This window comes from Bos taurus, chromosome 18 (assembly GCF_002263795.3).
Source record: "Bos taurus isolate L1 Dominette 01449 registration number 42190680 breed Hereford chromosome 18, ARS-UCD2.0, whole genome shotgun sequence".
NCBI lineage: Eukaryota > Metazoa > Chordata > Mammalia > Artiodactyla > Bovidae > Bos > Bos taurus.
Window position 1 is genome coordinate 14,708,139 of NC_037345.1, and position 14,398 is coordinate 14,722,536.

Genomic DNA, 14,398 nt, shown 5'->3' on the forward strand with positions numbered 1-14,398 from the left:
CACTGAATTTCCTTGGCCTCATTTGGATCAAGACTCTAGGGGTACGAGTGACAGCAAGGAGTGAGTCAGACACACCACCCCCCAGACTGATAGTTCTGTTTCTGGCTTGTGTGTGTCCTTATGACAATCCTGGACACCATTGCTCACTAAGCAGCAGCTACGTCCAAGTGCGTGTCTGGCAGGGGTACAAAGCACCCATCGCAATAGGTCCACCTGGAATGTCATGGCAGTGCCCTGGGGCAGCAGGGGCAGGTGGCACCCCACTGCAGAGATGAGCAGTGACAGAACTGCCATAGGAACCCACCTCCAACTCCTGCAGCCACCGCCCTTCTGACTCAGACGTCTAGGAGCCTTGCCCCAGCTTGCTTTCTTCTGGAGAGAATCTAGTGCCCGCTGCAGCCTTGCCTGCCTCCCCCACCATCAAAGGCTGCGGGCAAAGCTCAGAGTACCTGGTCTGCCCCTTCTGACAAAGGAGGGGTGCTGGGAGGCGTCCCTTCTGGCCTTCCGGTGTGGGAACATGGGGTTGGTCCCTAATCAGGTGTGCACAAGAAAGACCCTCCTTGCTGCGCCGAGGGGTGAGGCTCCCGCTGGGGAAGGGAGCAGAGGGCAGTCGGGGCGGGGGCCAAGGGCCAAGGGGGGCTTCTATTGTCCTCCCTGGAGCTCACCAGCCCCGCCTTCCGGATGCGCGGAGCCCAGAGACCCGGTGGCGGAGGGAGGCGGCGCCGCCGCAGCGCGCGGTCGAGCGGGGATGCGCGGCGCGGATGCTTGCTGCAGCCGGTGCCGCAGTCTTCGGCGGCGCCCCGGGATTGGCCGCGCGCGATGACGCCGTGCCGGGCGAGACGGGCGGGGCCCCGCCTATAAGAGCGGGCGGCGGGGGCGGCAGAGCCTCCGCAGCCAGCTGCAGCCGGTCCGCTCGCGTCTCGCAGCCGCCCGCCATAGCACCGAGCATGAGGGAGATCGTGCACATCCAGGCCGGCCAGTGCGGCAACCAGATCGGGGCCAAGGTGAGGCTGCGTGGCCCTGTGTGCCGGGCCCCGCACTGGGCGCGTGTCCCGCGTCCCCAGCGCGAGCGGGTCCCGGGGGAGGGAAGCAGCGGGGAGGCGTTGTGTGCGCACAGCGGCACCCCAAGCCCGGCTCACCACTGCGAAACCTAGGAGAAACGGACGGGATCGTCCCCGCTGCCGGCGGGCGGCCGGGACGCCGAGTCGCCCCTCTGCCAGTCCTACCCCGGCCTTTCCGCTGCCCCGCCCGGGTTACCTCGGGCCTGCCGGAGGCACAGCGCAGGTCAGCGGCTCCCTACTCTCCAGCCCCCCGCCGCTGCAGGTGCAAGTGGAAGGCGCTGGCTGGGCGTGGCCCTCTTCTCTGGGGTCGCAACTCGGCCTCGGGCGAGATGGGTGGGGTGGACAGGCTCGGGTGGGGCTCCCCCAAAAGCCATAACGATTCCCTCTGCCCTCCCACGCCAGGAGCTTGATGTCCCCCAACCGTTCAGAGCCGCCCCCATTCTCCCAGCTAGCTTTGACAACCCTCAGTTCCCTGGCCCCGCCCTGTTCCTTTGTTGGGGAAGAAACTGTGCCCGGACTCCGAATGACCTTGGTCCAGGACGGGGCTCTCCCCCGGCGTAGCACCTCCCGGGCCACCCCTCCCCCAACCCCACTTAGGGACGGCAGTTCTAGGGGTCGGTGGTGGGAACAAAGCCGGGCTGGAGGGGCGCGGTCCAGAGCTGCTTCCCCGCTAGGCCCCTCCCCTCCATTGTTAGCCCCTCTCACAGATGTCGGGATTGAGGCGCGCAGGCCACGTTCCCCCCCACCCCGCCCCCAACCCAGGAGGCAAGTGTCGTATCCCCAGGTCCAGAGACGCTGTTCCTTGCCCAAGGTCACACAGCAAGTGGAGACAGAGCCTCTCCGCCCTCCGGCTCTCGGTCCCTGCAGGTGCCCACCCAGCACGAGGCTCAGGCTGGGTGGGTGGGGCCTGCTGCCCTTTGTCAGCACCAAGGCCAGGGGCCCAGCGGGGTGGTGTGGAGCAGGTTCCCCAAGGAGAAAGTGGGAGGAGACAGGTCCTGGAGGGGAAGGGACCAGGAAAACCTTCCTCCGGAGGCTGTTGCCATGGAAACCAGGCGAGAACAAAAAGCTAATTACAACAGGGCTGGGGCAGCCACGTGGCTGACATGTAAATTGCAACTTGGGCTCTAGGGTGGTGGCGCCTCGGATGGGGGGAGGGCATGGTGGGGAGACACCCTAATCACTGAGGAGACAGCTGTGCCTGCCTGAGGAAGGGAGTTGGGGGAGGGGAAGCCTGGGGGACCAAGGCCTCAAATTAAATCAGGCCTCTGGGGGCCGTCACTGACAGATGCCCTGGCCGGGCAGGAGGGGCCAAAGACTCATTACTGTGGCCACAGGGGCCAGGCCTGCCCTGAGCATCTGCTCCTCTGAGGGTCAGGGGTCACTGACGGGAAGGAGGGCAACCCAAGTTCCATCGCAAGCCTGGGGAAGTGTTGGTCGGGTTGCTCTGTTTCCTTCTGTGGCTGCATGGGCACCAATCATGCAAAGGCAGGTTCATGCCCAGCTGCAGCCCCAAGGGGCGGGGTGAGGTGATGTAGGGATGGGCAGGGGGACAGGGGCAGCTGCCTGAGTGCTGGGCAGTGTCTTCTGCAGAGATTTTTTTCCTGCTTCAAGTTCGGTGTCCTTTGGGTTTTCATTACTTCTTATTCATTTGAGGTTAATTTCCTTAACTCATGTTTGTTTTAAAAGTAGTATCTGATGTTTTGTAACAGTACAAAAGAGAAGTGGATTTGGGAGGAGGGGAAGCAGTGAGCAAAGGAGGCAGTCAAGTGGTTTCCTTCTGGGCGCCCCTGCCCTGGAGCACCTGGCAACCAAGCTGGAAGAGCTCAAAGCCCGGCGGGGGCATTTGCCTGCACAGGCGCTCAACAGCAGCCTGTGGACAGGGTCTGGCCGCTTCCTGCTCCCACACAAGTGTGGGCTCTTGGCGGAGGGAGACCAAACTTTTCCCGCCAGTTGCCAGCGGCCGCTGACTGGTGGGGGCGGGGCGGGGTGCCACCAGACTGTTACAGGTAGGCTGTTACCCTACTTGGAGGCAGGCTGCCTGCTATGGGGAGGGTCCTGGCTGCGGGTGGGGTCGGGATGGGAGGGGTTATGGAGGGAGGAGGGGAAGTCTGGGCGCGATCAGGGCTAGGAGAGAATGCGACAGCATTTATGACAGTGACCACTACGTGTTGGGCACTGTGCCAGGTGCGTCCCTCACTGCGCCTCTCGAGGTTGCGGTGAGACAGGGTGCTGCCCTCCCCGCAGGGCACGGGTGTGAATCCAGGCCTGTGTAGGCACATCAGGATGGGCGGGGAGCCCCCAGCCCCCACCACGGGGCGAGGAGTCAGGGTACCCCACCCCCCTCGCCTAGGGGGTAGGGCGGTCCCGAAGCCTTTGTCTGCCCCATCTTCCTTGACCGCTGGGCGGGGCCTCGGAGAGACGGCCCTGGCCCTGACAGCCAATGGGAGGAGGGAGTTTCTGGTTTCCGACCCCACCCCCACACGCCCACTGCTGCTTTGCGCCTGGTGGGGAAGGGCGTGGAGTCCTAGAGGGGCTTAAGCCCGGGAGTCCGCCAGCCCACCCTCTGGAGTCACACACTCAGCTAGCTTTGGGCTCCTCTGTGTGCGCCCCTCTGCCTCCCCGCCCCAGGTGTGGGCGCGGCGACCGTCAGCACCACGGACAGCGCCGCGGGAGCTACAATTGCGTGTGTGAAATAGGAGCCTGGCCTGGACCCTGGGGTCCACGCGCCAGTTCTCATCTGTGGTGATGATCATAAGCATTATTTAATTTATTATATAGTATTTTGTTGTTTATTAATGTTATATAATACATGTAATATATTCTGCTAAGCTTTTATTAATAATATATTAAATTGCAATTTATATTCGTTTTAACTACTGAAGCTATTATTAACATGTGTCCCTTCTAGGAAGTTGAAGCATTGCAGATAAGGCTAAAGTGCCTGTTTAAGCACCTCCCCCTAGTGGTCCCCCTCTTCTGGGTGGAGCAAGTTTTTTTCCCTTATTCTAGTCCATTTTCTGTGCATGTCCACCTATGCATAAGAATTACAGCATCTGTTGTGAGGTGCCTGTTTTTACCCTGAATATCCTTGCCATGTGCCTTCCCCCCCAAGGATGTGCCTTGGAGATCTACTCATACCAGTGATAATCTTTTATTGTGCCACAATATTCCAAAATATATTGATTTTTTAAAGTACTTTTTATTTTATTTATCAGTGAATGTGCATTGGTTGCTCAGTCATATCACTACTTGTGACCCAATGGACTGTAGCTCAATAGTCTCCTCTGCCCATGGAATTCTCCAGGCAAGAATACTGTAGTGGGTTGCCATTCCCTTCTCCAGGGGATCTTCCCAACCCAGGGATTGAACCATGGCCTCCTGCATTGCAGGCAGATTCCTTACTGTCTGAGCCACCAGCAAAGTCCTTATCAGTGAATAAGGCTTGACAAATTTAAATAGCAACCTAAGGACTTTTAACTTGGTGAGACCAACATTTGCTGAATGCTTTTATTTGTCAGGCCTTGAGTTGACCACTTGAAGTGAGTACTGTCATCGTGTCTACTTTACAGATGAGAAAATGGAGGTCCTGAGAGGTGGCACTCACTCTGGTCTATTGCCTTCTGGAAGCCTATGCATTCCATACATGAGTTCCAGAGAACTCTCCATAGATGTATTGGTGGCTGGGCCACTGAGTCGCTCTCTGCCGCCCCCTCACCTGCCGTCTCAAGCTCATTCCTTCTCTACGGGGCTTGTGGATGTCCCAGGGCTGTGGGGCCAAGGTCCTGGAGCCAAGCAGTGATTTAAAGCTCTGATCAGGCCTGGAAGGCCTCAGTGACACCTCCAATTACAGCATTAACACATACCTAATGCAGGGAGAAAGACGAAAACTTATCAGTGACACAAATCACAAAGACCAGCTGAGAACTGACTTTTGCCAACATTGTCTCCGGGTGAACTGCCAAGATTCCTCTGTGCATTTGATAATAATGACTCTTCATATTTTTCGGATTTTAAAATTTTTAAGTCTTTTAATTTTTTATATATATATTTTAATTTGGCTGTGCTGGGTCTTAGTTGCGGCATGTAGGATCTGAGTTCCCTGACTAGGGATCAAACCCTGGGCTCCTGCATTGGGAGTGCAGAGTGTTAGCCACTGAACCACCAGGGAGGTCCCTAAAATTTAAAAAAAAAAAGTTTAAAAAATTTTAACTAATCTTTTTCTTTTCTTTTGAGAAGTTAACATGTGCACGTGATAAAAATTAAAAACCACCAAAGAGTGTTCAGGGCAAAAGCCTTTCTTCCCAACCAGGACCAGGCTTCCCTTGTGGCTCAGCGGATAAAAAATCTGCCTGCAATGCCAAGACTTGTGTTCGATCCCTGGGTTGGGAAGATCCCCTGGTTCTAGAAGGAAATGGCAACCCCCTCCAGTATTCTTGCTTAGAGAATCCCATAGATGGAGGAGCCTGGTAGGCTATAGTCCATGGGGTCACAGAGAGTCAGATATGACTGAGTGACAGCAACAAACCCCATCCAGAGTAACTGGATTTATTCTCAAAGCAATCAGACTTCATATTCAGGCCTTTGGGCCTTCAGGCCCAAGGCCCTGAGACATGGAAGCTTCAGGGGTTGGCTGAGGTCACGCTGGGAAGGGGTGGTCCAACTTGCAAGCAAGACCCTGTCCTGCCTTAGTCCTGAGAGAAGCACTATGGGTTCTGCCCAGGGCAAACAGGACAGATTGCATTGCAGTGAGTGAGCCCTTGAAACTGGGGCTACGTCATCTCAGCTCAGACAAGCTGGGTGAGCCCAGGCGAGTCACTCCCCATGCAGGGCTCCTATGGGCTGAGGCTGCTGCTGTGGGCTGCTTCCAGGCCCTGGCACTGGACGGCCTATGCTCGACACTGAGGGGTTTGCATATCTTAGGCCTGGTCTCCATCACTTACCTTCCTGGGCCTCAGTTTTCTCATCTGAAAAGAGGGAAGTAAAAAAAAATACCCCAGGTGGGTGTTTGTTACTAACCCCCTCATGGAGAAGTGGGCTCTCAAGGCCCCTGTCAGCAAGTGCAGATCTGGGTCTGGGGCCCAGGTCTGTGTCAGTTGGGCACTGATCCACCCTGAGGACTCTGGTCTCCATGGACATGCATATTTTTTATTATGACAATTCTCTTGATGACAGAACTTGGGGCTCTTTTTCAAAGTCACTCAAAGGGACTAGTGCAGGCTTTGGGTCCACACCCCTCATTTTGTAGCCTTGAGGCTACTGGAGGGAGGGCTTTGCCAGGGGTCATGACCACCAACTGGCCCTTCCTTTCCCTGCAGTTCTGGGAGGTCATCAGCGATGAACATGGGATAGACCCCAGTGGCAATTATGTGGGTGACTCGGACCTGCAGCTGGAGCGCATCAGTGTCTACTACAACGAGGCTTCTTGTGAGTCCTCCTCAACTGGGTGGGGGTGGGGTGGGGGCCTTGACTGTTGGGTCCCAGCATCCCTGACTTCCTTCCCTTGGCTGGCAGGTGTAACCGGAGACTAATAGAGTAAAACAAGGAATCCTAGTCACCCTAGTGAGATGCAAGTGTGTTTAATGGCCATGAGACACATGTAAGGGAATGACCAGGGCTGGGCAGGGTCCCAAAGACCCTTCAGGAGGCCCATGGAGGGTCCAGAGCAGGGGTTATCTGGAGAGGTCAGGCAGAGGCCATTCAGAAGCTGGTGTGAAACGGTGCCCTCAGAGACACCTGCCCATGTCCAGGTGTCAACCATGTGATCCCGGCCTCTCTGATCCCAGAGTCTAAGCTTTTAGGTGAGAGCATGAGGCTGGCAGGCCAGGGCAGGATTTAGGAGGCAGAAGGGGTGCCCAGCTTCTGTGATCTATGTAACCCACCCCTCTCCTCTCAGCACACAAATATGTGCCTCGGGCCATCCTGGTGGACCTCGAGCCTGGAACCATGGACAGCGTCCGGTCTGGGGCCTTTGGGCACCTCTTCAGGCCTGACAACTTCATCTTTGGTAAGTTTCCCCTTTCCCCACCTTCTCATGGTGGACCCCACCACCAGCAAACCCAGATCAACAGAAACAAGGGCAGAGTTACCCCTGCCCACAGTGCTGCAGAGCATCACTGAGCTCCCTGATGTGCAGTGAAAGAGTCCCAGAGAAAGAGTTCTGTGCAGGAAACAGACACTTGTGATTTCAAGTAACGTGGTGTGTTATTAGGATATTAGAGAGCTAGATGGGGTCTCCAGAGCACACCAGCTCATGAGTACACCGCATTGCTGTGGTCAGGGGTTGCCCGTCCTCATGCCCGTGATGGTGACAGAGGGAGGGCCTCACCCCACTGTCACCTCCTAGAGCTCAGCACCCGATGCGTGGGCATGGCCCTCATCCGGATCCTGGGCTGCGAGGCACTCAGGGTTGTAGTTTACCCTTCCAGCACAGCGGGCTAGAGGATGGGTGGACTAGAGGGCTGGGTGGATCAATTCCACTAGGAGTTCCTCCTGAGGCAGAGCAGAAGCAGAAGCTCCAGAAGCTGTGTCTGTGTCCAGATCCCACAGCACTAGGTGCCGGGGGCTACATCCCCACACACAATGTGACTGGCACGAAGAGCCATGGAAGTGAGAGTTGCATGCCCCCACTTCATGGAGGTCAAAACAGGCACCGATCTGCCTCCTCAGCTGCTCTCTGGGGTGGGCTGTTCAGGCCGGTGCTGGAGCTGTGACCCCGTCTGTATCCCCCCTGCCCTCCCCACCACAGGTCAGAGTGGGGCTGGTAACAACTGGGCCAAGGGCCATTACACGGAGGGCGCCGAGCTGGTGGACTCAGTCTTGGATGTGGTGCGGAAGGAGTGCGAGAACTGCGACTGCCTGCAGGGCTTCCAGCTGACCCACTCCCTGGGTGGAGGCACAGGCTCGGGCATGGGCACACTGCTCATCAGCAAGGTCCGCGAGGAGTACCCCGACCGCATCATGAACACCTTCAGCGTGGTGCCCTCGCCCAAGGTGTCAGACACGGTGGTGGAGCCCTACAATGCCACACTGTCCATCCACCAGCTGGTGGAGAACACGGACGAGACCTACTGCATCGACAACGAGGCGCTGTATGACATCTGCTTCCGCACCCTCAAGCTGGCCACGCCCACCTACGGGGACCTCAACCACCTGGTGTCAGCCACCATGAGTGGGGTCACCACCTCCCTGCGCTTCCCAGGCCAGCTCAATGCCGACCTGCGCAAGCTGGCTGTGAACATGGTGCCCTTCCCACGCCTGCACTTCTTCATGCCTGGCTTCGCCCCCCTCACTGCCCGCGGCAGCCAGCAGTACCGGGCGCTGACCGTCCCCGAGCTCACCCAGCAGATGTTCGACGCCAAGAACATGATGGCAGCCTGTGACCCGCGCCACGGCCGTTACCTGACCGTGGCCACCGTCTTCCGAGGCCGCATGTCCATGAAGGAGGTGGACGAGCAGATGCTGGCCATCCAGAGCAAGAACAGCAGCTACTTCGTGGAGTGGATCCCCAACAACGTGAAGGTGGCTGTGTGTGACATCCCACCCCGCGGGCTGAAGATGTCCTCCACCTTCATTGGCAACAGCACGGCCATCCAGGAGCTGTTCAAGCGCATCTCGGAGCAGTTCACGGCCATGTTCCGGCGCAAGGCCTTCCTGCACTGGTACACGGGCGAGGGCATGGACGAGATGGAGTTCACCGAGGCCGAGAGCAACATGAACGACCTGGTGTCCGAGTACCAGCAGTACCAGGACGCCACGGCCGAGGAGGAGGGCGAGATGTACGAAGACGATGAGGAGGAATCCGAGGCCCAGGGCCCCAAGTGAAGCAGCTGAAGGGGTGGGACGCGGCTGCGGCCAGGACCAAGTGGTCTGTCCCCCGAGCCATGTAGCCACTGACACACCCCCAATCTTACCCCCACGAGGTTCAGTCATGTCACCCTGGGGCTCCCGAGTGTTTTTCCTCCAGTATTTACAGCATCCCTGCCCTGCGTGAGTTCTCTCAGCTATCTTCGGCCTTAGGTCAAATCCGTTTCCAGTCTCTGCTTTATTGTTAGCTCCAGGCCTGATGTTTCATGTTTTTTTTTTTTTTTTTTTTAACTGGTTTCTGTTTATATTTGGGGGGGATATTTAATAAATTTATTGCTGTCAGATACCCATGCCGGGTGCTGGAGTTTTCCTCTTTTTCTAAAAAGATGGGGCCAGAAGAGGTAAGGAGAGCAGATGGGGAGGCCTGGCGGAGGCAGGACAAGTGACAAGTGGGAGGGGTTGAGACAGACCTGTGCTTGGAAACTGCAGGAGTCTCAAGGTGCTGCCCATGGCAGGGGAGATGCTGGCAGTAGTGTTGGGAGAGATGGCCATGCCTGGAGGAGCCTCATCCTCAAACCTCAGACGGGCTCTCAGGCAGCTCAGGACAACCCTCCAGGGTGGCTCATGCTGGAGAGCTTTCCCCTGGCCTCTCTGTGTGCCAGACGTTAGAGGCAGGTGGCTGAGAACCAAACAAATGTGAGGAAGTAAGGAGCTTGAGGATTCCCCCAGAAAATGTGGTGTGTTGGAAGGTGGGGGTTTGAACCCCAGGGAAGGGCTGGTTGGGTCAGCAAGTTGTGGCCACCACACCTGGGTGCAGGGGCGCTGGGAGCAAAGTTCTGGCCCCACATGCCTTCTGGAGATCATTTCCATGGCTGCAGGGCACCCAGGGTCCCACAGACAGGGGCAAATCTGGCCACCCCTCCTCCTACAAGAGAAATGGAACCCAGAGTTGCTGTCTGCCTGGGGCCCGGGTGAGCACGCACAGAGCTGGACGAGCCTCAACCCTGGTGCCCTGAGCCTCCTCATACCCCACCCCTGCATGCCCCCCTCCGGGTGGGTACCTGAGCAAAGAGAAGCCAAAGGGGCTGATCTGGACCGGGGAACAGAAGCCCCAAGAGGGCCCACATCCTGGGCTCAGGCTTGAGCGGATGCTCTGGGCACCTGCTCTGTGCTGGGTGGCTTGAAGTCCACTGCACTGCTGGCCCTGAAGGCGGCCAGCTTTCAGCGTGTGAGCCTGTGCAGGGCCCTCCGACCCCACCTTCACAAGACTGCAGCCTCCACGCTGTTGGGGGGAAGGGTGTCCACAGCCCAGGTTCTGCAGGCTCTCCATGATCCCCAGACGGTTGAGTCACCCACTGAGTGTTGACAAGGGTGCCCCAGGCTCCTGATATCCCGGTGTTCATGCTGGGCTCTGGGTCCACGATCTTGTGGGGTCTCTCCTGAGGGTTTAACCTTCACACTGAGGCCACTAGTTTCCCTGGCAAGAAGTGGGACTCAGAGGAGCATCTGCCAGTTGGCAGGTAGTACAGCAGTGGGCCGGCCCACTCCACTCCACTTTGCTCAGACAGCTGCAATCACACATCCCTCCTGAGCACCTGCACGGTGAGAACTTCATCCTGGCTCAGGTCACGTAGATGAAGCTGGCCTACTGGGGCCACCCCGCCTTCTCCCCTGGACCACACCCACTCCAGCCCTTGTGGGGGAGTCTTCTCTTTGTCCTTCCTCCAGCCCCCCCTCCCTTCCCCCTGCAGAGTCCCTCAGCCCTACCCCTTGAGGCTCCAGCCCCCTTTTTGATGAGAGGCCTTTTAGTTCTCTCCTGTGTTCCTCAGTCATGGCCTCATTCCTCACCCTCACAGCACAGGCATGGTGGAGCAGACGCGGCCCTGAGCGGGGTGAATGGCTGTACTCCATGTCACTGCATTTCAGAGTGGTTCGCTGTGCACCTGCAATTGGGAACACACACGGAAAGTGGCGGGGACAGCATGTGGCCCATATCGAGAGCCCTAAGCGTTAGTGCTCATTTACCTGTGACTATTGCTGAGGGGTGTGTATTTGCAGGTGCACCTGGACAAGAGGGGGGCAGCCCACTCAGGGGTTGCTCCATCTCACGTGAGCCTCACAGAGGGCTCTGACTGGCCCAGCACCATGCAGTGTTGACGGCAGGTGCTCTCGGGCAGCCTTTGGCGCCACTTACCTCCTTGGCTATTTGCCTTCAGATCGGTCTGTTCCTTTCAGCCTGGTAATGGGCCAGGGGTGTCCAGACCTGGGCACACTCCTGTCCTGGGCACACCCTTAGCCTGGCATGCAGAGCTGCTCAGGGGCCAGCAGATGGCCTCACACCCAGGGGCAGGGCAGCCAAAGCAAATCCAGGATGCCCAGTCACACTGGGATTTCAGATGAAGAACAAATAGCATCGTTTCTGGGGACATGTTTGTACCAAGAGATTACTCCTCAGTTACAAAGCTGGGGTAAGCCTAGGCTAGGGGCTGGCCAGCCTTGCACTGGGCCTGTTCTGGGGGCCCAGCCGCCTTGAACTCATCATCCACTATGTTACACATCCCTACAGACTTGTGAGGCGGATACTTTCAAGGAAGAGGCTGAAGCCTGGGGATAGACAAAGCTGCCCCAAGACCCCAGCTGCCGGGGGCAGGAACACAGGAGGATACTGGAGTTGTCACTGCTCTCACCACTGTGGGAACCACAGCAGATGTGAAGGGGGACAGTGAGTGTGGGATACAGGTGACCCTCAACTCTGCCACGCCACCTGGCAGGGCACATCCCCTCTTTAGGGCAGTTTCTCCAGTGGAAAAAGACATGTCCTACTCATATTTTGGGAGCTGAAATTCCAGATGGACTCACTGGAAAGAAAACATCTTGCTTAGATAATAATAAATGAGCAGGTGCACATATGACTGTGATAAAACCCAGCATGCCGACTGGATGTGGAGTTCGCCGCCAGCACAAGTGTGGGTGGGGATGGGGGTGGTGGTCCTCCCAAAGAGGATGGATCAGAGTTCCAAGTCTGGATCAGGGGGTCCAAGACTGGATAGAGTCAGGCAGAGCTGAAGGGAATTGAGTCACCATGGGCGGGGTATGAAGGCACCCTTCTCAGACCAGGACCCTGACACTGATGGGAATCTGCTCCCTGGGGCGCTGCTGAGCCCAGGTGCAATGGGGACATGGCTGTGCGTGCTTCTGTGCGTTTCCCTGTCTCCTTCTCCAAGGGCCTTTGGAGGAGGGCTGTGTTCTCCTCCAGCAGGAGCCATTTATAAGGTAGCTTAGAGTCTCCCCAGGATTCCCACACTTTCCAGCATGTTTACAAGGGCCGCTCCTGAACATTCCCCCAACTGTCCCCCACCTCCCTCATTCTTACCCTTGGGAGCACTGGGGAGTGAGAACTTGTCGGCTGCCTTGTCATCCTGTTTATTTTCTTGCTGTGCCTCACGTCTCTTACTAATGTGCATCTTTGTTTACTGTCTGGCTCCTTGCATTCTGGGGCTGCGCCAGCCTTCTCCCTGCTGAGTCAGAGTCGGGCTGGGCCCCTGTCGGTGGGGGAGGGGGGCACAAGTGAAGTGAGGCCAGCTCTTCCTTAGTCCCTGAAACTAAGCACCTATGTACCTAGGAACTGTTCTAGGCCCCAAAGCAGTGAAGAAAGCAAACAAAACCCTTGCCTGCAGCCTTTAGTTTCTGGTGCCAGGTGGAGGTTGGGGGTGCCCGTGGAGAAAGACAAAAATCAAGTGAAAAAGTACAAGATGTAGGACATTGGGCAGTGACAAGAATTATGGAGAGAACCATAGCAGGGGCCTCTGGAGAGCAGTAGGCTTCTCCAACACCTCTCCCATCTGGACTGAACAGCCCCTTGTCTCACGGTGGCTCAGTTTCCTCCTTTGTGAAATGGGTAGCATCGCAGTAACCTCTCCCTCACTAGTGATGAACATGGTGGAGGCAAACACAGCTGCTGCTTCTGCTCAGCTATCACCTATTCCATTTTCCCCACAATTGCTAGGGTTTAAAAGAAAATCAAACACCATTTTTTTCTTATACACACACACACACACACACACACACACACATATATTTTTAAATTTGGCTGCACTGAACCTTAGTTATGATGTGTAAACCGTTACTTGCAGCATGTGGGATCCAGTTCCCCAGCCGGGGATCAAACCTGGGCCTCCTGCATTGGGAGTGTGGAGTCAACCAGTGGACCACCAGGGAGGCCCCACCAATTTTTAAAAGAGTGTTTGGTTTTTGATTTAAATAAAAACTTTTGTGATTATGGAAAATCTAGTCAGTGCTGCCTCACCCCCACCCCCGCCCCAACCTTACCATTGTGGGCAAAAAATCAATCAGGTGATCTAAGAAAGAAATGGAAATTTTTATTCAATCCAAATTTGAGGATTATAAGCCAAGAACAGCATCTCAGAAAGCTCCAAGGACTGTTTTCCCATTAGAAGTTAAGTCACAGTTATACAAGTTTCTTGAGACAGAGCACAGGAGCGTAATCCACAGTTTGCTGCTGCTGCTGCTGCTGCTAAGTCGCATCAGTCGTGTCCGACTCTGTTCGACCCCATAGACGGCAGCCCACCAGGCTCAGCCGTCCTTGGGATTCTCCAGGCAAGAATACTGGAGTGGGTTGCCATTTCCTTCTCCAATGCATGAAAGTGAAAAGTGAAAGTGAAGTCGCTCAGTCATGTCTGACTCTCAGCAACCCCACAGACTGCAGCCCACCAGGCTCCTCCATCCATGGGATTTTCCAGGCAAGAGTACTGGAGTGGGGTGCCATTGCCTTCTCCGAATCCACAGTTTACACAACTCAAATCTAAGCTCATCATGGCCCCTCACAAGATCAAGAAGCTGTTCAGTTGCTAAGTTGTGTCCAACTCTTTGTGACCCCGTGGTCTGCACCATTTCAGGCTTCCCTGTCCTTCACCATCTTCCAGAGTTTGCTCAAACTCATTTCCATCGAGTTGGTGATGTCATCCAATTATCTCATCCTCTGTTGTCCCCTGCTCCTGCCCTCAGTCTTTCCCAGCATCAAGGTCTTTTCTGATGAGTCAGCTCTTTCCATCAGGTGGCCAAAGTATTGGAGCTTCAGATTCCAAGGAGCATTAGCCCTTCCATTAAATATTCAGGGTTGATTTCCTTTAGGATTGACTGGTTTGATCTCCTTGCAGTCCAAGGGAGTCTCAAGACTCTTCTCCAGCACCACAATTTGGAAGTATCAATTCTTTGGTGCTCATCTTTCATTATAATCCAACCCTCACATCCGTACATGACTACTGGAAAAACCACAGCTTTGACTATAAGAACCTTTTGGCAAAGAAGTTCAGGAAGTGACCTTATCTTTTAAGCAGATGTGCTGGATTCCAGGAGGCGTTTCTGCTGATGGGGGTGGTTTGGCAGATGCATAAATGCAGATCAGATGCACAGCGAGGAGAGAGGCGGGTAAAGAGCAAAGAAATTTTTCGTGTTTAAATTTTCCTTGTCTTCCATGAAGCGTGAAGTTTATTTCACACCATCTTCAACAATTG

At 55.9% G+C, this 14,398-nt stretch overlaps 1 protein-coding gene across 1 annotated transcript; it reads left to right on the forward strand.

Moving 5' to 3' along the window:
* Positions 1–882: 882 nt before the first annotated feature.
* On the forward strand, positions 883–9,214 carry TUBB3 (tubulin beta 3 class III). The gene is made up of 4 exons (NM_001077127.1): positions 883–1,004; positions 6,377–6,485; positions 6,955–7,065; positions 7,807–9,214. The coding sequence occupies exons 1-4, from the start codon at positions 948–950 to the stop codon at positions 8,880–8,882; spliced, it is 1,353 nt and encodes a 450-aa protein (NP_001070595.1). The 5' UTR covers positions 883–947; the 3' UTR covers positions 8,883–9,214.
* The last annotated feature ends 5,184 nt before the right edge of the window (positions 9,215–14,398 follow it).

What these genes read in the sequence shown, in the direction of transcription:
- TUBB3 (NM_001077127.1), top strand. Translation starts at nt 948, where the DNA reads ATGAGGGAGATCGTGCACATCCAGGCCGGCCAGTGCGGCAACCAGATC. An exon ending in GCAACCAGATCGGGGCCAAG is followed by an intron (nt 1,005 to 6,376) that starts GTGAGGCTGCGT and finishes CTTTCCCTGCAG; the next exon opens with TTCTGGGAGGTCATCAGCGA. An exon ending in GCCTGACAACTTCATCTTTG is followed by an intron (nt 7,066 to 7,806) that starts GTAAGTTTCCCC and finishes TCCCCACCACAG; the next exon opens with GTCAGAGTGGGGCTGGTAAC.